The 26700-nt window shown below is 51.7% G+C and overlaps 1 protein-coding gene across 2 annotated transcripts; it reads left to right on the plus strand.

The window, feature by feature from the left end:
* The first annotated feature begins 1072 nt into the window (after positions 1-1072).
* Positions 1073-25990, plus strand: RGL3 (ral guanine nucleotide dissociation stimulator like 3). Of its 2 annotated transcripts, none has more exons than XM_030820797.1 (19): positions 1073-1155; positions 1625-1738; positions 3705-3928; positions 4098-4151; positions 4607-4818; positions 12904-13046; positions 13134-13349; positions 14306-14409; positions 14501-14585; positions 17119-17175; positions 17284-17370; positions 17578-17610; positions 17696-17817; positions 19526-19621; positions 19715-19783; positions 19854-19968; positions 22279-22431; positions 22518-22632; positions 25531-25990. In XM_030820797.1, exons 1-19 carry the CDS (start codon positions 1123-1125, stop codon positions 25647-25649), a joined length of 2151 nt encoding a protein of 716 aa, XP_030676657.1. In that variant the 5' UTR covers positions 1073-1122; the 3' UTR covers positions 25650-25990. The 2 variants fall into 2 exon arrangements, with proteins under 2 accessions (XP_030676657.1, XP_030676658.1); XM_030820798.1 differs by having other exon boundaries at positions 19872-19968.
* Positions 25991-26700: the final 710 nt, after the last annotated feature.

Below are 26700 nucleotides of genomic sequence, written 5' to 3' on the forward strand. Positions count from 1 at the left end.
CGCCTGTAATCCCAGTATTTTGGGAGGCTGAGTTGGGAGGATCACTAGAGTCCAGGAGCTCCAGGCTGCAGTGAGCTATGATCGTGCTACTGCACTCCAGCCTGGGCCACAGAGCCAGACCCTGTCTCAATAAATAAAATAAGGGCGGGGTGCAGTGGCTCATACCTGTATTCCCAGCACTTTGGGAGGCTGAGCTGGGTGTGTCGCTTGAGCCCAGGGGTTCCAGACTAGCCTGGGCAACATGGTGAAAACCAGTTTTTACCAAAAAAAAAAAAAAAAAAAAAATGCTGGGCATGGTGGCATATGCCTGTAGTCCCAGCTATTGGGAGACTGAGGCAGGAGAATGGATTGAACCCAGGAGGCGGAGATTGCAGCGAGCCAAGATCAAGCCACTGCACTCCAGCCTCGACAACAGGAGTGAGACCCTGTCTCTAAAAAATAATAAGGCTGGGCGCTGTGGTTCATGCCTGTAATCCCAGCATTTTGGGAGGCTGAGGTGGGCGAATCTCTTGAGGCCAGGAGTTTCAGACCAGCCTGGCAAGCATGGCAAAACCCCGTCTCTACAAAAAATACAAAAATTAGCCGAGCATGGTGGCGGCACCTGTAATCCTAGCTACTTGGGAGGCTGAGGCACGAGAATCGTTTGAACCTGGGAAGGGGAGGTTGCAGTGAGTTGAGATCAAGCCACTGTACTCCAGCCTGGGTGACAGAAGGAAACTCCATCTCAAAATAATAACAATAATAATAAAAAGTGGAAGATGCCCCCACACTTGGTCAAGCTAGCCCCTTCCACTGAAGGACAGAGGACTCTGGTCTGGGGACACACTCATGCCCCCACACAGGAGCTCCCCCACATCTGGGGATACAAAAAAGACCCCTTCGGGACAGATGTGTCCTTTCTTCTGGGGACAGATTGATAGGCACCCAGCGGAAGAGCCAGGACCTCTCCTGGGCTGGCGCGGGGTCGGCTGGAGGCACCCAGAGGCTGGGTCCGGCCTGCACCGCCCCGCCCCAGCAGATCGGCCGCCCCGCCCCTCTGGCCCCAGCGCCTGGCCACTGCCCGCCACCCGCCGGCCCTTCCGCCTCACTCAGCGGCGCCACTGAGAGGGACGGGCGCCGGCCATGGAGCGCACAGCAGGCAAAGAGCTGGCCCTGGTAAGGGGACAAGGGATCCCCGGACCCCGCATCCCTGGTGACCCGCAGGTCCAGAAACTCCAAGTGCCCGCTAAGTTCAGATTGGGACGCTATCTGCTCCCAATCTGAACTTGCCCTGGAGTCCCCTCCTGGGGACTCACGGCCCTTGACCCAGTGAAGCGACTGGTTCCTCTTAGGGATGGGGGCGCGAGTCTCTGAGAGCAGTCGGCAGAAAGGGCTAGAGACAGGTTCTACGAGACTGGGCCCTGGGACATCCCCAAATGCCACCTCATGTCCTCAGGACCTGGGAGGAGGGGACCCGCAGCGAGGAGGGGACTAGCCTGGGACCCCAGCCCGAGTCTCGCAGCTTCTGGCCGGGAAGGGGCGTGGGGATGCAGCAGGACGACTCGGCCCGAGTCCGAGCCGCCAAGGAGGCTGAGGCCCCAGGACCTGTGCCCCTTTGGTGCCCTGAGTCCGCCTCTGCGTCCAGGCACCGCTGCAGGACTGGGGTGAAGAGACCGAGGACGGCGCGGTGTACAGTGTCTCCCTGCGGCGGCAGCGCAGTCAGCGCTGGAGCCCGGCGGAGGGCCCCGGGGGCAGCCAGGTGAGGAGGGGGTTCGGTGGGTGGCGCGGGGCCGGAAGCGACCAGGTGAGGGCGGAGCTGGAGAGCCAAGCACAGGCCGCCAGGTGCAGTGGGCAGAAGGAAGGGAGGGGCTCAGAGGCGACCAGATGAGGCGACCAGGTAGAAAGGGGACTGGGGGCGGCCAGGTAAGTGGAGGGAGATCCAGGGAATGGGGTGGGGCCAGGTGATGGCCGCGCAGTTCCCGAGAGGGGCCTGGGGACAACTTGGTAAGGACAGAACTGGACGGCAGAGTTGGGAAAGGCAGGTTTAGAGGGCCGGGGCTGGAAGGTGGAATGGGGTTGGCTTAGAAGTGACTAGGTGAGGGCGGGTGGGGCAGCCAGTGAAGCGCGACAGGAGGGCTGAGGGAAGCCAGGGGTGGACAAGAGTGTGTGTGTGTGTGTGTGTGTGTGTGTGTGTGTGGGCGGGGGGGGGGGGGGGGGACGGGGGAGGGAGTAGGGGACAGGGCATGGGAGAGGGAGGGTTTCCAGGGCAAGTTGCAGGAGCTATTTGTGGATGAGGAGGAATAATAACTTCAAGCGGGCAGGGTGTGGGGCACACACCTATAATCCCTGCGCTTTGAGAGACCAAGGCGGGAGGCCAGGAATTCGAGACCAGCCTGGACAACACAGCAAGATTCTCTCTATGTAAAAATAAAAATTAGGCCGGGCGCGGTGGCTGACGCCTGTAATCCCAGCACTTTGGGAGGCCGAGGCGGGCGGATCACGAGGTCGGGAGATCGAGACCATCCTGGCTAACACGGTGAAACCCCGTCTCTACTAAAAATACAAAAAAATTAGCCCGGCGTGGTTGTGGGCGCCTGTAGTCCCAGCTACTCTGGAGGCTGAGGCAGGAGAATGGCATGAACCCGGGAGGCAGAGCTTGCAGTGAGCCGAGATCGCGCCACTGCACTCCAGCTGGGATGACAGAGCGAGACTCCATCTCAATAAATAAATAAATAAATAAATAAAATAAAAATTAAAAAATTAGCTGTGCGTGGTGATGCCCAGTAGTGTTCCCAGCTACTCAGGAGGCTGGGGCAGGGGGACGGCTTGAGTCTAGGACTTGGAGGCTGCAGTGAGCCATGATTGTGCCACTGCACCCCAGCCTGGGCAACAAAACAAGACCTGTTTCTAAGAAAAACAAACCAAAACAATAACTCCAAGAAGCCGGGAGTCAGAGGAATCACAATCACAAGGATGGCGCTACAGGTGGGGGGAGGTGGCTCACGCCTGTAATCCCAGCACTTTGGGAGGCCGAGGAGAGTGGATCCTCAGGTCAGGAGTTCAAGACCAACCTGGCCAAGACAGTGAAACACCATGGCCACCAAAAAAGACAGTAGTTTTTTCTACTAAAAATACAAAAAAACTAGCTGGGCGTGGTGGCGGGTGACTGTAATCCCAGATACTTGGGAGGCTGAGGCAGAGATTTGCTTGAACCCAGGAGGCGGAGGTTGCGGTGAGCTAAGATCACGCCACTGCACTCCAGCCTAGGTGACAGAGTGAGATTCTGTCTCAAAAAAAAAAAAAAGGGGGGGGGTGCTAGGGGCTGGGCACAGTGGTTCACGCCTGCAATCCCAGCCCTTTGGGAGACTTTGGGAGGCCAAGGTGGGTGGATCACTTGAGGTCAGGAGTTCAAGACCAGTCTGACCAACATGGTGAAACCCCGTCTCTACAAAAATACAAAAATTAGCTGGGCGTGGTGGTGTGGGCCTGTAGTTTCAGCTACTTGGAGACTGAGGCAGGAGGATTGCTTGAACCCAGGAGGCAGAAGTTAAGTGACCCAAGATCATGCCACTGCACTCTAGCCTGGGCAACAGAGTGAGACTCTGTCTCAAAAACAAAAAGAAAAAAGAAAAAAAAAAGAGTGGTGCTAGTGATGAACGTGATTAGAGAAGGGGTGCTGCGAGGACCACTCCTGCTCTCTCATGGCCACCTCTCCCCTCCTGCAGGCCCCCAGCCCCATTGCCAATACCTTCCTCCACTATCGAACCAGTAAGGTGCGGATGCTGAGGGCAGCGCGCCTGGAGCGGCTGGTGGGAGAGTTGGTGTCTGGAGACCGTGAGCAGGACCCCAGCTTCGTGCCCGCCTTCCTGGCCACCTACCGGACCTTTGTACCCACTGCCCGCCTGCTGGGTTTTCTACTGCCACCAATGCCACCACCCCCACCTCCCGGGTCAGTAGCAAACCAGAACCTCCATATTCCCCACCCTAGAACCCCAGTTGGGCACCCCCCTCCACCTCCTTAGGTGTGGAACCTGGAAACACCTCCCAGACCCAGAGCCCTCTTCCTAAGCCCCCTCTAGCTTCCCCCTTCTTCACCTGCTGGGGGGGCCTCTTCCCAGGGTAGAGATCAAGAAGACAGCGGTACAAGATCTGAGCTTCAACAAGAACCTGAGGTGGGTCCTTCATCCAGATAGGGGAGTGTGGGGAGGGAAATCCCAGAGGTCAAAGGTTAGCAGTCGGCCTGGGGTTTTGAAAATTGCAGGTTGGGTAATAAGAGACTGGGAGTCAGGTGGGGCGCGATGGCTCATGCCTGTAATCCCAACATTTTGGGAGGCAGAGGCAGGTGGATCACTGGAGGTCAGGAGTTAGAGACCATCCTGGCCAACATGGCGAAACCCTGTCTCTACTAAAAATGCAAAAAAAAAAAAAAAAAATTAGCCGGGCGTGGTGGCGCATGCCTGTAGTCCCAGCTACTCAGGAGGCTGAGGTTGCAGTGAGTCAAGATCAGGCCATTGCACTGCAGCCTTGGTGACACAGTAAGGCTCTGTCTCAAAAAAAAAGGTACCAGGAGTCATATTCTAGGTCCCACACTCTGAACCCAGCTCTGAGACCCTGCCTCTCTGGCCAGGGCTGTGGTGTCAGTGCTGGGCTCCTGGCTGCAGGACCACCCTCAGGATTTCCGAGACCCTCCTGCCCACTCAGACCTGGGCAGTGTCCGAACCTTTCTGGGCTGGGCGGCCCCAGGGAGTGCTGAGGCTCGAAAAGCAGAGAAGCTTCTGGAAGATTTTTTGGAGGAGGCTGAGCGAGAGCAGGAAGAGGAGCCGCCTCAAGTGTGGACAGGTGAGGGGTTTTCAGATCAGAAGGCCTTTCCTGTCTGCTTCTTCCCACACAGGCTTTCTCTCCCCTCTCAGAGCTGCAAAACTTAAGCAAGATTTTTAACTCTAAGTCTCAATTTCCTCATCTTTACAATGGGGATAATAATTCTTTGTCAGCCGGGTGTGGTGGCTCACGCCTGTATCCCAGCAGTTTGGGAGGCTGAGGCTGGTGTATCACCTGAGGTCAGGAGTTTGAGACCAGTCTGACAAACACGGAGAAACCCCATCCCTACTAAAAATACAAAATTAGCCGGGCGTGGTGCCGCATGCCTATAATCCCAGCTACCCGGGAGGCTGAGGCAGGAGAATTGCTTGAACCTGGGAGGCGGAGGTTGCGGTGAGTCGAGATCGTGCCATTGCACTCCAGCCTGGGCAACAAGAGCGAAACTCCATCTAAAAAAAAAAAAACAAATTCTTTGTCTGAAGTATTAGCATGTGTCTAATACTTTTCCCTCCTTGGTGCCATTGGGTCAGGATGCTGTGTTTGTAGCTACAAACCATTGCCTTGATACTTGTCTTTAATTTTTTTTTTTTTTTTTTGAGTCAGGGTCTTGCTCTGTTGCTCAGGCTGGAGTGCAGTGTCTGCATCATGGCTCACTGCAGGCTCAACATCCTGGGCTCAGGTGATCCTCCCGCCTGGGTCTCCCAAAGTGCTGGCTTTACCAGCGTGAGCCACTATGCCCAGCCTGTAAAATTTTTCTTATTTTTGAATTTCTTTTTTAATTTTTTTTTTTTTTTTTTTTAGGCGGAGTCTCGCTCTGTCACCCAGGCTGGAATGCAGTGGCATGATCTCGGTTCACTGCAACCTCCACCTCCTGGGCTCAAGCCATTCTCCTGTCTCAGCCTCCTGAGTAGCTGGGACCACATGCGCATGTCACCACGCCCGGCTAATTTTTTTGTAAAGGTGAGGTTGTGCCATGTTGCCCAGGCTGGTCTCAAACTCCTGAACTCAAGTGATCTGCCTGCCTTGGCCTCGCAAAACGCTGGGATTACAGCCATGAGCCATTGCGCACGCGCAGCCTCCTTACTTGATTATTGGCTTTTGCTCATCTCATAGACTGTGAGTGCATGAGAGGAGGACCTGTTGTTCTTGCTCCCAGCTCTGTCCCCAGGGGTAGGAACAACACAGATTAGTTTGCTGAATAATTGCATCCTGCTTAGGAAGTATCATCTTTCACCCATCTGTGTTTGATCTGATCCGCATCGCAAAAGCATCTCTATCCCTAATCCCCATCGCTTAATCTCCAGATTATAGTGGCCACATTCCTGTCCAATTTAGAAAGTAGCGGCCACTTCTCTATCCCTGGTGACAAAGTCTCAGTTATTTATATATATATAAAGGTGTATATATATATATATGATCATATATACGATCATATATATGTATGATCATATATATATATGTTTATATATATATGATTTCTCCAGCTGATTCCAAGTCATTAGAGCTCCATAGTCCAATGTGGTAGCCACTAGCCCCTGTCGCTATTTAAATTAATTAAAATTGGCCGGGCGCAGTGGCTCTCACCTGTAATCCCAGCACTTTGGGAGGCTGAGGCGGGCAGATCCCAAGGTTAGGAGATCGAGACCATCCTGGCTAACATGGTGAAACCCCGTCTCTACTAAAAATACAAAAAAAATTAGCCGGGCGTGGTGGCAGTCACCTGTAGTCCCAGCTACTTGGGAGGCTGAGACAGGAGAATGGCATGAACCCGGGAGGCGGAGCTTGCAGTGAGCCGAGATCGAGCCACTGCACTCCAGCCTGGGTGACAGAGCGAGACTCTGCCTAAAAAATAATAATAATAATTAATTAAAATTAAATAAAATTCAGTTCTTTTCTTTTTAGAGATGGGGTCTTGCCATGTTGCCCAGGCTGGTCTCGAACTCCTGGGCTTAAGCAATCCTCCAGCATCAACCTCTCAGAGTGCTGGGATTGTAAGTGTGAGCCACTGTGCCTGACCCTGCCTTTTTTTTTTTTTTTTTTGAGACGGAGTCTCGCTCTGTCGCCCAGGCTGGAGTGCAGTGGTGCCATCTCAGCTCACTGCAACCTCCTCCTCCCGGGTTCAAGAGATTCTCCTGCCTCAGCCTCCCAAGTAGCTGGGATTATAGGCACCTGCCACCATACCCAGCTAATTTTGTATTTTTATTAGAGACAGCATTTCACTATGTTGGTCAGTCTGGTCTCAAACTCCTGACCTCAGGTGATCCACCCACCTCAGTCTCCCAAAGTGCTGGGATTACAGGCGTGAGCTACCACACCCGACTATGAATTTTATTTTTAGATACAGGGTCTTGCTCTCTTGCCCAGGCTGGACTCAAACTCCTGGGCTCAAGTGAGCCTCCTACCTCAGCCTCCTGAGTAGCTAAGACTACACTTGCACCATGTAGTTTAGAAGAAAGTAGATGACCACCACGCTCATCTATTTTATTTTAACAACTTTATTTTGGGTTCACTTTTTGCTATGGAAAATTTCAGACATATACAAAAGTAGAGAGAATAGTATGAAGAACATTCAGACATCCATCACCTATCATCAACGATGATCAATTTCACAAAAAAAATTTTCAGGATGATTTTAAAACAAATCCCAGGCTTATGTCAGTTTATTCATACATAAATGTTTTGGGTACACACGTCCGACAACAGGCTTGCTTTTTTTTTTTTTTTTTTTTGAGATAGAGTTTCGCTCTTGTTGCCCAGGCTGGAGTGCAATGGCAGGATCTCAGCTCACCTCAACCTCTGCCTCCTGGGTTCAAGTGATTCTCCTGCCTCAGCCTCCTGAGTAGCTGGGATTACAGGCACGCACCACCACGCCCCGCTAATTTTGTATTTTTAGTAGAGAGGGGGGTTTCTCCATGTTTGTCAGGCTGGTCTCAAACTCCTGACCTCAGGTGATCCGCCCACCTTGGCCTCCCAAAGTGTTGGTATTACAGGCGTGAGCCATGGCGCCCAGCTCTTTTATTTTTATTTTTTAATAACCTTCATGTTCATAATTTTAAAAAAATCAGAAATATTTAATATTAAAAAAATCCAGTCCAGGCCAGATGCAGAGGTGCCTGCTGGCAATCCCAGCATTTTGGGAGGCCAAGGCAGGTGGATGGCTTGAGCCCAGGAGATCGAGACTAACCTGGGCAACATGTTGAAACTTTGTGTCTACAAATAATTAGCTGGGCGTGGTGGTGACTGCCTATAGTCCCAGCTGCTTGGGAGGCTGAGGCAAGAGGATCATTTTAGCCTAGGAGGGTCAAGGCTGCAGTGAGCCGTGATTATGCCACTGTACTCCAGCCTAGGTGACAGAGCGAGATCCTGCCTCAAAAACAGAAAAAATACCCAGTCTACATTCAAATATTCAAATCCCCTGCTTGCGCCTGAACCTTTTTTTGGACACTGGGTCTTCCTATTTCGCCTGGGCTGGGCTTGAACTCCTGACCCTCCCACCTCAGCCTCCTGAGTAGCTGAGACCACAGGTGCCCACCACCGCACCCAGCCCTAAATTTTCTTTTGACAGTTGTTTCTGGCCAGGTGTTGTGGCACATGCCTATAGTCCCAGCTACTTAGGATGCTGAGGTGGGAGGATCTGTTGACTCCGGGAAATCAAGGCTGCCGTGAGCTGTGAGCATGCCCCTGCACTCCAGGTGACAGAGCTAGGGGAAGGAGGAATAGTTGTTTCTTCAAACTGAAATCCAAAGATCTACTCAAGGTATTTGGTTGTTTGCTTCTCTTTTTTTTTTGAGACGGAGTCTCACTCTGTCGTCCAGGCTGGAGGGTAGTGACATGATCTTGGCTCACTGCAACCTCTGCCTCCTGGGTTCAAGCAATTCTCCTGGCTCAGCCTCCCGAGTAGCTGAGTTTACAGGTGCCCACCACCACGCCCAGCTAATTTTTGTATTTTTAGTAGTGAGGGGGTTTCGCCATGTTGGTCAGACTGGTCTTGAACTCCTAACCTCTAGTGATCTGCCCACCTCGGCCTCCCAAAATGTCGGGATTACAGACATGAGTCACCACCCCCGACCGGTTGTTTGTTCTTAAGTCTCTTTTATTCTGTAACAGATCCCCCTTGCCTCTTGTTTGAAGCCACTAGAGGGCAAAAAAATGGTCATTTTTCCTGAGGTACATCTCACATTCTTTTGGACTTACCTCATGGTTTCATGCAGCATGTTTCTCTATCCCTATAATTGCTGTAAGATTTAAAGGTTTGATTAGATGTAGGGCATTTTTTTTCCAGTGCCCATTTTTTTGGGGGGGCGGGGAGGAGAGACAGTTTCTTGCTCTGTCACCCAGGCTGGAGTGCTATGGCATGATCACAGCTCACTGCAGCCTTGACCTCCTGGGCTCAAGAGATCCTCCCTCCTAAGCCTCTTGAGTAGGTGGGACTGCAGGTGTTCGTCAGGATGCGCAACTTTAAAAACATTTTTTTTGTAGAGATGGGGTCTCACTACGCCCCCCAGGCTGGTCTGAAACTCCTGGTCTCAAGCAATCCTCCTACCTCAACCTCCAAAAGTGCTGGGATTATAGGTGTGCCCAGCCCAGTACCTACTTCTAAAAGCTAATATTTTGCAATGCCACCTGTCCTAATTCAAGATGAAAGAGGTAATTACACAGATTTACAAAGATTATTTTAAAATAATAGTATGTGGGCAGGGTGCTGTGGCTCATGCCTGTAATCCCAGCACGTTGGGAAGCCAAGGCAGGAGGATCACCTGAGGTCAGGAGTTTGAGACCAGTCCGGCCAACATGGTGAAACCCCATCTCTACTAAAAAAAAAATATATATATATATATATATATATGTATATAAATAAATTAGCTGGGCATAGTGACACCTCCTGTAGTCCCAGTTACTCGGGAGGCTGAGGCAGGAGAATCACTTGAACCCTGGAGGCAGAGGTTGCAGGGAGCCGAGACTGAGCCACGGCACTCCAGCCTGGGCGACAGAGCAAGACTCCGTCACAAAATAAATAAATAAAATAAAATAATAGTATGATTCCATAACTAGTACAAAGGAGAAGGAAAGTGAGAGTAATTTACACAGCAATAAACCATGTTGTCAATGGGTAATGGTTGGGTATGCCCCACTAGGACACATGATGAGGTTGTCCCGTGTCTTTGCCTGTCCTAGCATCAGAGTAGAGTGTCACAGTGCTGTTGTACTGACAGCAACAAGCACCAACTAATGCAGGGGAGGGCACTGGTGAGGCAAAGACAGCAACATAGGTGCTGGGGACATCATTTTCCAAACTTGTGAGGAACATTTGCAATTTGCAAACAAAACAAAGCCCAGACTTTCATGGTCCTTGCATTCTTGGAGCCAAAAAAACTTGTGTTTACGAACAAAATAGTCAGGTTCTAGATGCAGATTATTGCAAACATGTTTTTCTTTTCTTTTCTTTTATTTGTTTGTTTTGTTTTGTTTTTTGAGACGGAGTCTCCCTCTGTTGCCCAGGTTGGAGTGCAGTGGCGCGATCTCAGCTCACTGCAAGCTCCGCCTCCCCGCTTCACGCCATTCTCCTGCCTCAGCCTCCTGGGTAGCTGGGACTACAGGCGCCCGCCACCACGCCTGGCGAATTTTTTCTATTTTTTAGTAGAGACGGGGTTTCACCGTGTTAGCCAGGGTGGTCTCGATCTCCTGACCTCTTGATCCACCCGCCTCGGACTCCCAAAGTGCTGGGATTACAGGCGTGAGCCACTGCCCCCGGCCTTCTTTTCTTTTCTTTTCTTTTTTTTTTTTTTTTTTTTTTTTGAGACAAAGTCTCTGTCACCCAGGCTGGAGTGAGGTGGCATGGTCCTGGCTCACTGCAACCTCCACCTTCTACGTTGAAGTGATTCTCTAGCCTTAGCCTCCCGAGCAGCTGAGATTACAGGCACTTGCCACCATGCTCAGCTGATTTTTATATTTTTAGTAGAGACAGGGTTTCGCCATGTTGGCCTGGCTGGTCTCGAACTCTTGACCTCAAGTGATTCGCCTGCCTCGGCCTCCCAAAGTGCTGGGATTACAGGCGTGAGCCACTGTGCCAGGCCCCTTCTTCCTTTCTTAAAGACAAGTCAAGTGCAGTAGTGAGAAGGGGGGAAAGAGTAGAATAAGGAGTTCAATCTGCAACTATGAACAATCAATTGAGATAAGTCACTACCTTGAGACCAGCCACAAACAGGTTTTTCAAAGACACAAATGTCTGGAGATACATTTGGAGGCTGGAGGGCACAGTTCAAGATCCCAACTTCCAAAGCTTCCCCTAGGGGGTGCCACCATCAAAATCCACTAAAGTAAAATTATTCACATTTGTTCAGCACTTTATAGCAGTCTGGTAGCATGATCTTAAACAAAAACAAAAACGAGGCTGGAAGCGGTGGCTCACGCCTGTAATCCCAGCACTTTGGGAGGCCGAGGTGGGCGGATCACGAGGTCAGGAGATCGAGACCATCCTGGCTAACACGGTGAAACCCCGTCTCTACTAAAAATACAGAAAAATTAGCCAGGTGTAGTGGCGGGCGCCTGTAGTCCCAGCTACTTGTGAGGCTGAGGCAGGAGAATGGCATGAACCTGGGAGGCGGAGCTTGCAGTGAGCTGAGATTGCGCCACTGCACTCCAGCCTGGGCGACACAACGAGACTCCGTCTCAAACAAACAAACAAACAAACAAAAAACCGAAATCCACAGCCAGGCTCACTGGCTCGCACCTGCAATCCCAAAACTTTGGGAAGCCAAGAGGGAGGATCGCTTGAGCCCAGGTGTTTGAGACCACCCTGGCAACATAATGAGACCCTGTCCCTACAAAAAATAAAAAATTAGCTGGGCATGGTGGTGTGTGCCTACAGTCTCAGCAACTCAGGAGGCTGAGGCAGGAGGATCACTGGAGCCCAAAAAGTTGAGGCTGCAGTGAACTGTGATCACACCACTGTACTCCAGCCTGAGTGACCAAGTGAGAGCCTGTTTCAAAAAGAAGGCACAGCTTACCCCTGCAATCCCAGCACTTTGGGAAGCCGAGGCAGGCAGATCACTTGAGGTCAGGAATTCAAGACCAGCCTGGCCAACATGGTGAAACCCTGTCTCTACAAAAATACAAAAGTTAGCTGGGCATGGTGGCTCGTGCCTGTAATCCCAGCTACTTGGGAGACTGAGGCAGGAGAATTGGTTGAAACCCGGAGGCGGAGGTTGCAGTGAGCCAAGATCGCACCATTGCACTCCAGCCTGGGTGACAGAGTCAGCCTCTGTCTTAAAAAAAAAAAAAAAAAAAAAAAGGCACAGAGAGGTTAAAATACATGCTTTACACAGCAAGCTAGTGGACAAGTTTGCATCTGAGTTTGAGACTTTCTGACAATAGCCTTCCCTGAACCAGGAAGTCATATCACCTCTTTCCAAAAAAAGAGGTCAGATTAATCTTATCCTAATACATGTTCAAAATTATAAAGCTCTATTTTCTTCTCTGGCCTTTGAGTACCTGGCTTCGAATCCCTGCCCTGCCATTCACCAAAGGTGTGACAAATTGTTCTTTGCCTCCCTTTCCTTAACTGTAAAAGGTGGATAAATAATAGTACCTCCCTCACTGGACTGGTGTGGTGAGTTACTGAGTAAATCCACACTAGCTGCTTAGTGAACATTACTGTTGCTGTTACATCCTTAAAAACATTCAGGGCCAGGCACAGTGGCTCACACCTGCAATCCCAGCACTTTGGGAGGCCAAGGCGGGCAGATCACCTGAGGTCAGGAGTTTGAGACCAGCCTGGCCAACATGGTGAAAGCCTGTTTCTATTAAAAATACAAAAATTAGCCGGGCATGGTGGCACATGCCTGTGATCCCAGCTACTCAGAAGGCTGAGGCAGGAGAATCACTTGAACCCAGGAGGTGGAGGTTGTGGTGAGCTAAGATTGTGCCATTGCACTCCAGCTTGGGCAACAGAGTAAGACTGTCTCAAAAAAAAAAAAAAAAATTACGAGAGTTCTCCGTTTTACAAATGAGGAAAGTGAGGCTCAGAGAGGGACAGGGACTCGCCCAAGGTCACACAGCCAGTCTTGGATTCAAACTTGAGAGTTTGTAACCCTTTCTAATGATCAGGACCTCCCAGAGTTGCCCAAACTTCTGACCCAGACTCTTCAGAGGCCTGCGCAGAGGAAGAGGAAGGGCTCCTGCCTCAAAGTCCCCAGCTCCTGGACTTCAGCGTGGACGAGGTGGCCGAGCAGCTGACCCTCATGGACTTGGTGAGGATCCCGGACTGGGTCGGGATGAGCCACAGTGAGGGGACAGTTTCTGCTAAGCACCAGTCCCACACCCCTCCCCTGGCCCAGGAACTCTTCTCCAAGGTGAGGCCCTGCGAGTGCCTGGGCTCCGTGTGGTCGCAGAGGGACCGGCCGGGGGCTGCAGGCGCCTCCCCCACTGTGCGCGCCACCGTGGCCCAGTTCAACACAGTGACTGGCTGTGTGCTGGGTTCCGTGCTCGGGGTACCGGGCTTGGCCGCCCCGCAGAGGGCGCAGCGGCTGGAGAAGTGGATCCGCATCGCCCAGGTGTGTTGGGGGCGCGGGGAGGGATGCAGGGGCAGGCCCTGGGGCAAGGGGAAAAAATGAGGGCTCCGGAGAGAGATAGGGGCGAGTCTAGGCAAGGCAGGGAACGGGGTGGAAAGTTGATACCTAGGGTGAGACTTGGGTTCAGGGAGGAGGGTCTGGGTCCTGCAGAGAGGCTGCGGGCACGACTAGGTCCCAAGGGAGCTGGGAGAAGTAGGGAGCCCGGACCGGAGAAGTCAAGGTAGGGCCTGGAGGGGCAGCTGGGGAGGGGCTGGGGCCCGAGGGAGGAGGGAGGAAGGGACTCCTAGGGAATGAGTGGGAGTCTTGGTAGCTTGTCGGATGTGAGACAAGACCCAGGGGTCCGACGTGGCATCACAAGTCACGGGATCAGGCCGGGCTCAGTGACTCACGCCTGTAATCCCAACACTTTGGGGAGAGGGAGGATCGCTTGAGCCCTTGAGTTTGAGACCAGCCTAGGCAACATAGTGAGACCAATGTTTCTAAAAAAAAAAAAAAAAAAAAAAAAAATTAAAAATTAGACTTACAAAAAAAATTAGCCGGGTGTAATGGTATGTCCCTGTAACCCCAGCTACTTGGGAGGCTGAGGCAGGATAATCGCTTGAACCCGGGAGGCGGAGGTTGCAGTGACCCGAGATCAGGCCACTGCATTCCAGCCTGGGGGATAAAGCGAGACTCTGTCTAAATAATAATAATAATTAGCGATGCATGATGGCGCACGCCTGTAGTCCCAGCTACTGAGGCAAGAGGCTGAGGCATGTGGATCGCTTAAGCCCAGGAGTTCCAGGCAGCAAGTGAGCTATGATCGAGCCACTGCACTCCAGCCTGGGCCACAGACCCTATCTCTCTAAAAAAAAAAAAAAAAAAAAAAAAGATGAAGAAGTTTCCGGATGAAAGGTGGATAATGCCTGGGTCTGACCTGCGTCCCCACCGCCTGGCAGCGCTGCCGAGAACTGCGGAACTTCTCCTCCTTGCGCGCCATCCTGTCCGCCCTGCAATCTAACCCCATCTACCGTCTCAAACGCAGCTGGGGGGCCGTGAGCCGGTGAGCTAGGGCGAGACCTCTTCCCCACCCCATCCGAGGTCTGACCCTCCCAAGCCACTGACCCCTGACCATCCTTCTCCTGTCCTCCCAGGGAACCGCTATCTACTTTCAGGAAACTTTCACAGATTTTCTCCGATGAGAACAACCACCTCAGCAGCAGAGAGATTCTTTTCCAGGTAGAGATGGATGCGGACCCGGGGGATTTTAGGCCAGGGAAGTGCGGGGAAGGGACTTGGGGCCAGGCAGGGGGAATCGCCCTGCTGTAGTCAAGACACTCTGTCCTTCCCTACCGCTCAGCAATGACCTTACCCTTGTCCCTGGCGGGTTGCACGTTTTTCTTTCCTCTACTTCCTGCGTTATAGTTCACAGTCAGTGACTGCCCTATTTATTCACTCAGCAAAACACAAGAAGTCACAAAGAAAAGGTTACTTAAGGCCAGAGTAATAGCACAGGGTGGGAACAAAAAAAAAATGTTCTGAGGACTTTACCTTGATAAGCAAAACTAAAAAATGTGCGTCAAAAGTCTGGCTTATTTACAGGCAAGATTTAGATTCTCACTGCAATCAGGCGCTGGTTTTTAGAGTGAATCTAGAATAGATCCCTGGGCCTGGAACATTCTCCACCCCTCAAGGTTTGCACGCAACTTGCTCACTCACCTCCTTCTGGTCTCTGATCAAATGTCCCTGCCTCTGAGAGGCCTTCCCAGCCTCCATCATCCCCAAAACCACACATCTGGATTTTTGTTGTTGTTGTTGTTGTCGTCATCGTTCTTTTTTTGTTTCTTTGTTTGTTTGTATTGAGACAGAGTCTCGCTCTGTCACCCAGACTGGAATGCAGTGGCGTGATCTTGGCTCACTGCAACCTCCACCTCCTAGGACCAAGCAATTCTTTCTGCCTCAGCCTCCCAAGTAGCTGGGATTACAGGCACCCGCCACGATGCCTGGCTAATTTTTGTATTTGGTAGAGACGGGGTTTTGCCATGTTGGCCAGGCTGGTCTCGAATCCCTGACCTGAGGTGATCCACCCGCCTTGGCTTCCCAAAGTGCTGGGATTACAGGCGTGAGCCATCACTCCCAGCCAAATTTTGTCTTTTTTGTTCCTGGCTAACAGAGTGAAACCCTGTTTTCCTGCCCAGCACCTAGAATAGCACATGAGCTGGGCTCGGTGGCTCACGCCTACAATCCCAGCACTTTGGGAGGCCGAGGTGAGAGGATCACTTGAGCCCAGGAGTTCAAGACCAACCTGGGCAACATGGCAAAATCCCATCTCTGCAAAAAATACAAAAATTAGCTGGGCGTTGGTGGTGCACATCTGTAGTCCCAGCTACTCAGGAGGCTGAGGTGGGAGGATCGCTTGAACTTGGGCGGTCAAGCCTTCAGTGAGCCAAGATCATGCCACTGCACTCCAGCCTGAGCGACAAAGTGAGACTCCATCTCAAAATAAAATAAAATAAAAAGTAAATAAACAACAGCAAATTCAGGATACCCAGGAGATCCCTGGCAGGCCTGTGCCATCCAGCTGCGGACAAGGATTCTCTCCTTGTTAAGGCCAGCCCTGGGGGCCACCACCCCCACAAGCCCCACCTCTCATGGGGCCTGCTCCTTGCTGTTTATCTCCTCCCTACCCCCACCCAAGGTGGTCTGGCTTCTAGAGTGGGCCTTAACCACTGGCTTCTTTTTTTTTTTTTTTTTGAGATGGAGTTTTGGTCTTGTTGCCCAAGCTGGAGTGCAATGGTGCAATCTCGGCTCACTGTAACCTCCACCTCCCAGGTTCTACCTCCCAAGTAGCTGCGATTACAGAAACACTCTACCATGCCCAGCTAGTTCTTTATGTTTTTAGTAGAAACAGCGTTTCACTCTGTTAGCCAGGCTGGTCTCAAACTCCTTACCTCATGTGATCTGCCAGCCTTGGCCTCCCAAAGTGCTGGGATTACAGGTGTGAGCCACCATGTCAGGCCTTTTTTTAAAAAAAATTTTTTTTGGCTGGGTGCAGTGGCTCATGCCTGTAATCCCAGCACTTTGGGAGGCTGAGGCGGGCGGATCACATGAGGTAAGGAGTTTGAGACCAGCCTGGCTAACAGAGTGAAACCTGGTCTCTACTAAAAATACAAAAAAAAAAATTAGCCAGGCGTGGTGGCGGGCGCCTGTAGTCCCAGCTACTCGGGAGGCTGAGGCAGGAGAATGGCGTGAAACCCGGAGGGCAGAGCCTGCAGTGAGCCGAGATCCTGCCACTGCACTCCAGCCTGGGCGACTCCAGCCTGGGCGACAGCGAGACTCCATCTCAAAAAAAAAAAAGAAAAAATTTTTTTTGAGTGGGAGTGCCGCTCTGTCACCCAGGCTGGAGTGCAGTGGTGTGATCTCGGCTCATTGCAGCCTCTGCTTCCCAGGTTCAAGCTATCCTTCTGCCTCAGCCTCCCAAGTAGCTGGGACTACAGGTGTGAGCCACCATACCCGGCCAATTTTTGTATTTTTAGTAGAGACGGGGTTTCACCATATTGGCCAGGGTGGTCTGGAACTCCTGACCTCACATGATCTGCTCGCCTTGGCCTCCCAAAGTTCTGGGATTACAGGCGTGAGCCATCGCGCCTGGCCTACCACTGGCTTTTGATTACTCAAAGCACGAAGGGTATATACGATGGGTCTGCAGGCATCGTCCCTGAGGAATTGTTCAAGGAGACCCCAGGCCTGCTCAGTTTTTCTCTTCCCCCAGGAGGAGGCCACTGACGGATCCCAAGAAGAGGACAACACCCCAGGCAGCCTGCCCTCAGTGAGTGATTACAGTTTGGGATGGGGACAAGTGGGACCTTCAGGGAGGGGTGTGGAGGGTGATAGGCTCTGTAATGGCCCCGAGTGACCGGAGCTTTGGGGGCTGCAGAAACCACCCCCAGGCCCTGTCCCCTACCTTGGCACCTTCCTCACGGACCTGGTTATGCTGGACACAGCCCTGCCGGATATGTTGGAGGTCTGACCCCTGACCCTTGACCCCTGACCCCAGCTCCACTTGCCCCCAGCACAATGGGCCTCCCAATATCCACCCTTGATCCTACCTGTAGTCCTGACACCGTCCCACACTCCCTTATTACAGTGGGGCTCCTGACATCCCAGCCCCTGACCTTGACCCTTGACCCTTGACCCTGGGTGCTGCAATTCAGACACACTTTGCCCCCAGGGGGATCTCATTAACTTTGAGAAGAGGAGGAAGGTGAGTGGAGGCTACAGTGGGTGTGGGGGTGGTGCCTGAGGGTGGGGGTGGGGCAGGGGTAGGGTCTCAGGGGCTCATCCCCCAGGAGTGGGAGATCCTGGCCCGAATCCAGCAGCTGCAGAGGCGCTGTCAGAGCTACACCCTGAGCCCCCACCCGCCCATCCTGGCTGCCCTGCGTGCCCAGCGCCAGCTCACCGAGGAGCAAAGGTGACCACCCTGTAGCCTGTCCTGGCCCCACCCCAGCCGATCCTGGGTCACGAACTGGATTCCACCCACTCCATACACACCTCCAGCTCCTCCCAAGACCCCCTCTTGAGCCCTGATCCCCCACTACAATCTGGGACCTTGCAGTATCTCCAGTCAAATCAAATAGACTGGGCCTGGTGGTTCACACATGTAATCCCAGCACTTGGGAGGCCAAGGTGGGTGGATCACTTGAGCCCAGGATTTCGAGTCCAGCCTGGGCAACATGGCGAAAACCCCATCTCTACAAAAAAATACAAAAATTAGCTGAATGTGGCCGGGCACAGTGGCTCACGCCTGTAATCCCAGCACTTTGGGAGGCCGAGGCAGGCGGATCACATGAGGTAAGGAGTTTGAGACCAGCCTGGCTAACAGAGTGAAACCTCGTCTCTACTAAAAATACAAAAAAAAAAATTAGCCAGGCGTGGTGGCGGGTGCCTGTAGTCCCACCTACTTGGGAGGCTGAGGCAGGAGAATGGCGTGAACCCGGGAGGCGGAGCTAGCAGTGAGCCAAGATTGTGCCACTGCATTCCAGCCTGGGCAACAGAGCGAGACTCCGTCTCAAAAAAAACAAAAATTAGCTGAACGTGGTGTTGAGTGCCATTGGTCCCAACTACTTAGGAGGCTGAGGTGGGAGGACTGCTGGAGCCTGGGAGGCGGAGGTTGGAGTGAGCCAAAATCACGACACTGCAGTTCCAGTCTAGGTGACAGAGTGAGACCCTGTCTCAAAAAAAAAAAAAAAAGTCTCAATTGATCTCTGACCTCAGTTTTGACCCCATCTGATTTTCTGACCTCAACTTTAGCATTCAGCTGGCCATTCAACTCAACTGTCCCATCTGTTGACTTCCCCATCTTTGGTCCTATCTGACCCATGACCTTATTCATGACCCCTCATCTGACTCTCTGACCCCTACCCTTGACCCTCAGTTCCGAGTAACCGACTGCAACTTTTATGTTTATTTGACTGTCCAACTTGACTATGACAACCATGTCCTTTCTTTCTATATAACTGTGACCCTAACCATTGACCCCAGTGGTGACTGACCCCAGTCTGACCCTGACTTTATTTTATTTATTTATTTATTTATTTATTTATTTATTTATTTATTTATTTTTGAGACAGAGTCTGGCTCTGTTTCCCAGGCTGGAGTGCAGTGGAGTGATCTCGGCTCACTGTAAACTCCGCCTCCCAGGCTCAAGCAATTCTCCTGCCTCAGCATCCCAAGCAGCCGCGATTACAGGCACGAGCTACCACACCTCGCTAATTTTTTTGTATTTTTAGTAGAGATGGGGTTTCACTATATTGGCCAGGCTGGTTTCAAACTCTTGACCTGAAGCAATCCTCTCGCCTTGGCCTCCCAAAGTGCTAGGATTACAGGCGTGAGCCACTGCACCTGGTCCTGACCCTGACTTTAATCCTGACCCAATTTGATTCTTTAGCGCCACCCTGTGAATCTCTTTGTGACCCCCTGACCAGCCATCTTATCCCATCTCTGATAAGACCTTGATGCTCAGTGACCCTCATTTACCACCCTGACCCTGACATGTGGGGTGCCACCTCTGGCTGCTCTCCCTTACTCCCCAAACCCACCTCCCAACCGATTCTAACTCTTATCTTTCCATCCCCTGTATTTCCTGCCCCCACCACCTCATCCACATGTTGACCCCTCAGCTACCGGCTCTCCCGGGTCATTGAGCCACCAGCTGCCTCCTGCCCCAGCTCCCCACGCATCCGACGGCGGATCAGCCTCACCAAGCGTCTCAGTGCGTGAGTCTTGGGGTGTGTGTAGGGGGGGTGATGTGGGCAGATATCAGCAAGGGCTGCTCCTGCCTTACCCTCATCCCCTGTCCCCATCCTTAGGAAGCTTTCCCGAGAGAAAAGCTCATCAACTAGTGGGAGTCCCGGGGACCCCTCATCCCCCACCTCCAGGTGAGCATTCTGCTTGGTGATGGGACTAGGGATCCTGGGATCAGGAGTCAGCACAGCCACCCCACCTCAGCCTCTGCATCTCCCCCAGTGTGTCCCCAGGGTCACCCCCCTCAAGTCCTAGAAGCAGAGATGCTCCTGCTGGCAGTCCCCCGGCCTCGCCAGGGCCCCAGGGCCCCAGCACCAAGGTACCAAGACGGCTTGTGTGTGCATGAGGGCCTGCAGGTACCCAGGCTCTGTGTGTGCGCGCATGTGTGTGCATGCACATGTGTACACAAAGGATTGTGGGGCCAGGAGTGTATACAGGAGGCACACTGAGTGCCCAGGGTATCCATCCAGGGGATTGCGTGCATCTGCATGGCCCTGTTTGGGTGATCACTCATAAATCTGACTCGTGCTCAGATCTGGACCTGTGTAACTGATTGCTCATGGGTCATCTAGGGTGCAATCACATCACACCCTCTTTTTATTTGAAACAGGGTCTTCTTGCTCTCTCACCCAGGCTGAAGTGCAGTGGTGCAATCTCAGCTCACCGCAACTTCCACCCCTCCCCCAGGCTCAAGCGATCCTTCCACATCAGCCTCCCATGTAGCTAGGACCACAGGTGTGCACCACCACGCCCTGCTATTTTTTTTTCTTTAGTAGAGATGAGGTCTCGCCATGTTGCCCAGGTGGGTTTCGAACTCCTGAGCTCAAACAATGCACTCACCTCGGCCTCCCAAAGTGCTGGGATTACAGGCGTGAGCCACCGCGCCCAGCCTACACTTTTTTGAGGACATGTATGTCCCTAAGAATCTGCATACCATGGCAGACACAGTGGCTATTGCCTTTGATCCCGGCACTTTGGGAGGCCAAAGTGGGAGGATTGCTTGAGGCCAGGAGTTCAAGACCAGCCTGGGCAACATAGTGAGACCCTATCTCTATTAAAAGTCAAAAAAATTAGCTGGGTGTAGTCCCAGCTACTCAGCAGGCTGAGGTAGAAGGATCGCTTGAGCCCAGAAGTTTGAGGCTGCAGTGAGCTACGATCATGCCATGGCACTCTAGCCTGCATGATAGAGCTCTAGCCTGCATGACAGAGCGAGATCCTGTTTATGAAGAAAAAGAGACTGGGCGCGGTGGCTCATGCCTGTAATCCCAGCACTTTGGGAGGCCGAGGCAGGCGGATCATGAGGTCAAGAGATCGAGACCATCCTGGCCAACGTGGTGAAACCCTGTCTCTACTGAAAATACAAAAATTAGCTCGGTATGGTGGTGCACACCTGTAGTCCCAGCTACTTGGGAGGCTGAGGCAGGAGAATCACTTGAACCCGGGGAGACGGAGGTTGCAATGAGCTGAGATGGTGCCACTGCACTCCAGCCTGGTGACAGAGCAAGGTTTCCTCTAAAAGTAAAAAAAAAAAAAAAGGAAATGAAGGCTGGGCATGGTAGCTCATGCCTGTAATCCCAGCACTTTGGGAGGCCGAGGCCGGTGGATCACTTGAGGCCAGGAATTTGAGACCAGCCTAGCCAACATGGTGAAACCCCGTCTCTACTAAAAATAAAAACATTAGCTGGGCATAGTGGCACAGGCCTGTAATCCCAGCTACTTGGGAGGGTGAGGCATGAGAATTGCTTGAACCTAGGAGGCAGAGGTTGCAGTGAGCTGAGATGGCACCACTGCATTCCAGCCTGGGTGACAGAGCAAGACTCTGTCTCAAAAAAAAAAAAAAAAAAAAAAGAAAGAAAAGAAAAAGAATCTGTGAACCAGAAGAGGAAATGTGGGCCTGAGTATTCACAACATCATGTGTGGGGTTGTTCATTGGCATGGGCTGTGGGTGTACAACCACTGTCAACATATATATGTACACAGGATTTCTTGTGCGTGAGCATGGGTTGTGTGTGTATGGATGCTGTTCATGTCTGTTTCTATAACAGGTAACCAAAGTCTGTATATGGTAGGGTGGTGTATATGCAGGCTTGTGAATGTACCCTAGTTGCATGTCCCAGGCTCTGCATGTGTAGGTGGAAGTAGTATGTTTTCTTGAGATTTTATTTTATTTATTTATTTATATTTATTTATTTATTTATTTATTTATTTATTTATTTTTGAGATGGAGTCTTGCTCTGTCACGCAGGCTGGAGTGCAGTGGCGTGATCTTGGCTCACTGCAACCTCTGCCTCTCAAGTTCAAGTGATTCTCCTGCCTCGGCCTCCCAAGTAGCTGGGATTACAGGCATGTGCCACCAGGCCCTGCTAATTTTTGTATTTTTAGTAGAGACGGAGTTTCACCATGTTGGCCAGTCTGGTCTTGAACTCCCGACCTCAGGTGATCCACCCATCTCAGCCTCCCAAAATGCTGAGATTACAGGCATGAGCCACTGTGCCTAGCAAATGTTTTCTTGAGATTTTGAATGTGGGGCTATTGAATACACCAGTGGTGGCTGGGGTGTTCGTGCTTTTCTAGCCCTCAGCATCTGCAGATGGGCCAAGCTGTAGCCTCCATCCCTTACTGCCTGCAGCTGCCCCTGAGCCTGGACCTGCCCAGCCCCCGGCCCTTCGCTTTCCCTCTGGGCAGCCCTCGAATCCCACTCCCGGCGCAGCAGAGCCCGGAGGCCCGCGTCATCCGCGTCAGCATCGACAATGACCACGGGAACCTGTATCGAAGCATCTTGGTGAGGGGCTGGGCTGGGGGTCTGCTGGGGGCTGCCCTGCCCTTGGGGCCGGGGCCCTCACCTCACTTCCTGCCCCTCTCTTCCAGCTGACCAGTCAGGACAAAGCCCCCAGCGTGGTCCGGCGAGCCTTGCAGAAACACAATGTGCCCCAGCCCTGGGCCCGTGACTATCAGCTCTTTCAAGTCCTTGCTGGGGACAGGGGTGAGCAGGGATGGGTTGGAGCTCAGGATAGGGGGCAGCGGGGAGGGGAGCAGACTGACCAGGCTCAAGGATGGAGCCCAAGGTTACCTGGGTTCACAGGGCTGTGCGGTGGTTCAGGCAGAGAGTAGGGGTACGATAATCAGAGTGGGGGTAAGAGGACATAAAATATCTGTAACCCAACGATGTAGGGTCATGAGGTTGTCTTGGCTCAGTATGAGAGAGAGGCACCAAAGGTCATCTTCCTAGAATTTAAAAGACAATAAGATTGTCCAGGGTCCGGCCAGGCGCAGTGGCTCATGTCTGTAATCCCAGCACTTTGGGAGGTCAAGCTGGGCGGATCACTTGAGGTCAGGAGTTTGAGACTAGGCTGACCAACATAGTGAAACCCCGTCTCTATGAAACATACAAAAATTAGTCAGGTGTGGTGGCAGTAGTCCCAGCTACTGGGGAGGCTGAGGCAGGAGAATAATTGCTTGAATCTGGGAGGCGGAGGTTGCAGTGAGCCGAGATCATACCACTGTACTTTAGCCTGGGCAACAGCGCGAGACTCTGTCTAAAAAAAAAAAAAAAGATTGTCCACGGACAAGTGACAGAAGGGAGTGTAGAAGGTGGTCTGACCTTCAATTTGTAGGATGGGCTGGGCATAGTGGCTCACAACTGTAATGCCAGCACTTTGGGAGGTCAAGGTGGGTGGATTGTCTGAGCTCAGGAGTTTGAGACCAGCCTGGGCAACATGACGAGACCCCATCTATACAAAAAATAGAGAAATTGGCTGGGTGCGGTGGCTCATGCCTGTAATCCCGGCACTTTGGGAGGCCAAAGCAGGTGGATCACTTGAGGTCAGGAGTTCGAGACCAGCCTGGCCAACATGGTGAAGCCCCATCTCTACTAAAAATACAAAAAAATTAGCTGGGCATGGTGGCACATGCCTGTAGTCTCAGCTACTCGGGAGGCTGAGGCAGAAGAATCGCTTGAACCCAGGAGGGAGAGGTTGCAGTGAGCCGAGATTGCACCACTGCACTCCAGCCTGGCGACAGAGCAAGACTCTGTCTCAAAAAAAAAAAAATTTATATATATATATGTATATATGTGTATATATGTATATATGTATATATGTGTATATATGTATATATGTATATATGTGTATATATGTATATATGTGTATATGTGTATATATGTATATATGTGTGTATATATGTATATATGTATATGTGTGTATATATGTATATATGTATATATGTGTATATATATGTATATATATGTGTGTGTATATATATATATATAGGGAGAGAGAGAGAGAGAGAGAGAGAGAGAAATTAGCTGAGCATGGTGGCATGTGCCTGTATTCCCAACTCCAACTACTGGGGAGGCTGAGGTGGGAGGATAACTTGAGCCTAGGAGGTGGAGGCTGCAGCGAGCTGAGATCACACCACTGCACTCCAGCCTGGGTGACAGAGCAAGACCCTGCCTCAATTAAAAAAAAAAAAAAAAAGGGGCCGGGCATGGTGGCTACGCCTGTAATCCCAGCACTTTGGGAGGCCAAGGCGGGTGGATCACAAGGTCAAGAGATTGAAACCATCCTGGCCAACATGGTGAAACCCCGTCTCTACTAAAAATACAAAAAATTAGCCAGGCGTGGTGGCAGGCGCCTATAGTCCCAGCTACTCAGGAGGCTGAGGCAGAAGAATCACTTGAACCCAGAAGGCGAGGGTTGCAGTGAGCCAACATTGCATCACTGCACTCCAGCCTGGCGACAGAGTGAGACTCTGTCTCAAAAAAAAAAAAAAAAAAAAATGATTGTCTAGGGTTGAGTGAGAGAAGGGAGTGTAGAAGTTTGTCTGATCTTAAGTTTGTAGCCTCATGAGATTGTTCAGGCTCAACCTGACGGGGTGGGAGACTAAAGGGCATCTGGTCTTAGATTTGTGAGGAAGTAAGTTTGTTCACCACTGGGACCCTGAAGTTATCTGAACTTGGGACGGGAGAGAGCCAAATGGATAGCAAGGAAGCATGAGGTTGTCCTCTCTGACAGGGAGAAGCAAGGGATTGAGAGTATTCACGCTGAAGTACATGGCATGAGGTTGGCTGGATATTAGGAAAGGATGCTTGTGGTTGTTCAGGTGTTGAGTGTGAGGCCACAAGCTCGTGCAGGCTGGAAGTGGGAAGTTGTTCAAGTTCATGGTGACAGCAGCATGAGATTGGCTGGGAGTGGTTGTGGGGGAGGGGTGGGGTGAGCAGGAAGTTGTTTGGCGGGGGGTGGCCTAGGGTGGTCTAAGTTTGCCCAAACTTTTACTGCAGGTTGTCGGTTTTTTTTTTTTTTTTTTTTTTTTGAGATGGAGTCTCGCGCTGTTGCCCAGGCTGGAGTGCAATGGGAGGATCGCGGCTCACCGCAACAGCCACCTCCTGGGTTCAAGAGATTCTCCTGCCTCAGCCTTCCGAGTAGCTGGGATTACAGGCATGTGCCACCACTCCCAGCTCATTTTTTGGGTATTTTTAGTAGAGACGGGTTTCACCATGTTGGCCAGACTGGTCTCGAATTCCTGACCTCAAGTGATCTACCCACCTCGGCCTCCCAAAGTGCTGGGATTACAGGCGTGAGGCATTGTGCCCAGCCAGTTTGCTCAAAGTTTTACTGCAGGTTGCCTTGTCTCTATGGTGAGCGGGAGAATGTTAGGAGGTTGCCCAGGCTTATGATAAGGGAAGGCATGAGGTGGTATAAGTTTTCAAATGAGAAGTCGTCCAGGTTCCCAGTGGGAGCAGAATGAGCTTGGCTTGGCAGTAACTGCAGAGGGACCCATGGTTGTTCAGGTTCGAGGGTGAGTGGCAGGAGGCTCCCAGGTCCTCTGTGGGGGTGACACAAGATTGTGAGGGCCTATTACCACCATCTCCACTCCTGACCAGAGCTCCTGATACCTGACAATGCCAACGTCTTCTATGCCATGAGTCCAGTCGCCCCCGGAGACTTCATGCTGCGGCGGAAAGAGGGGACCCGGAACACTCTGTCTGTCTCCCCAACCTGAGGCAGCTCTGTCCTCTCCACAAGACACAAGTCCCACGTGCAAGCTTGCGACTCCTCTCCTAGAAAGCTGCCATCCCCCAGTAGAGGCCACTGTGCTCTGTATCCCAGGACCACCACCCAACTGTAGTCCATTGGACCCCATATCTTTTTCTGACCCTGTTGGTACTAGATCCATATTCCAAAGACATCAGCCCATGGGTGGCTGGTGGAGAGCTCAATCCCATAACTGTAGAAAGGGGTGGGGCATGGGTACATCAGATCTCTCCCCAGAGAAATCTTATAAATGTTGGAGATGCATCAGAAGTGACAGATGCAGATGAAAATGTGACCAGAGTTGTGAAACAGGTGTCAGTCTTGTTTATTTTGTGCCTGTGTGCCACGTTCACCCTTTATCAAGATAAGGGAAAACAACTACCACACACACACCCACACACACACAAACAGAGAGAGAGAGAAACCTAAGAGCCAAGACCAGCCTGGGCAACGTAACGAGATCCTGTCTCTACAAAAAATACAAAAATTTGGCTGGGCGTGGTGACTCACGCCTGTAATCCCAGTGCTTTGGGAGGCCAAGGTGGGCAGATCTCCTGAAGTCAGGAGTTCAAGACCAGCCTGGCCAACATAGCAAAACCCCATCTTCTAAAAGTACAAAAAATTAGCCAGGCGTGGTGTCATGCGCCTGTAATCCCAGCTACTGGGGAGGCTGAGGCAGGAGAATTGCTTGAACCCAGAAGGTGGAGGTTGCAATGAGCGGAGATCACACCACTGCACTCCAGCCTGGGCGACAGAGCAAGACCCTATCTCAAAAACAAACAAACAAACAAACAAAAAATTTGCTGAGTATGGTGGTATGAGACTGTAATCCTACCTACTTGGGAGGCTGAGGTGGGAGAATCACCAGAGCCTTGGGAGGTTGAAGCTGCAGTGAGCAGTAACTGGGCCGCTGCACTCCAACCTGGAGGACAGAGGGAGATCCTGTCTCAAAAACAAAAACTAAGAGCCCTAATAAAGGTGTTGGGTCGGGTATGACACTCAACCCAGATGCCAGAGAG

Source organism: Nomascus leucogenys, chromosome 10, assembly GCF_006542625.1.
Source record: "Nomascus leucogenys isolate Asia chromosome 10, Asia_NLE_v1, whole genome shotgun sequence".
Taxonomy (NCBI): domain Eukaryota; kingdom Metazoa; phylum Chordata; class Mammalia; order Primates; family Hylobatidae; genus Nomascus; species Nomascus leucogenys.

Coding starts and splice junctions, on each gene's coding strand:
- RGL3 (XM_030820797.1), top strand. CDS start 1,123: ATGGAGCGCACAGCAGGCAAAGAGCTGGCCCTG. Junction 1,739..3,704: donor AGGGCCCCGGGGGCAGCCAG/GTGAGGAGGGGG, acceptor CCCCTCCTGCAG/GCCCCCAGCCCCATTGCCAA. Junction 14,410..14,500: donor AGCTGGGGGGCCGTGAGCCG/GTGAGCTAGGGC, acceptor CTGTCCTCCCAG/GGAACCGCTATCTACTTTCA.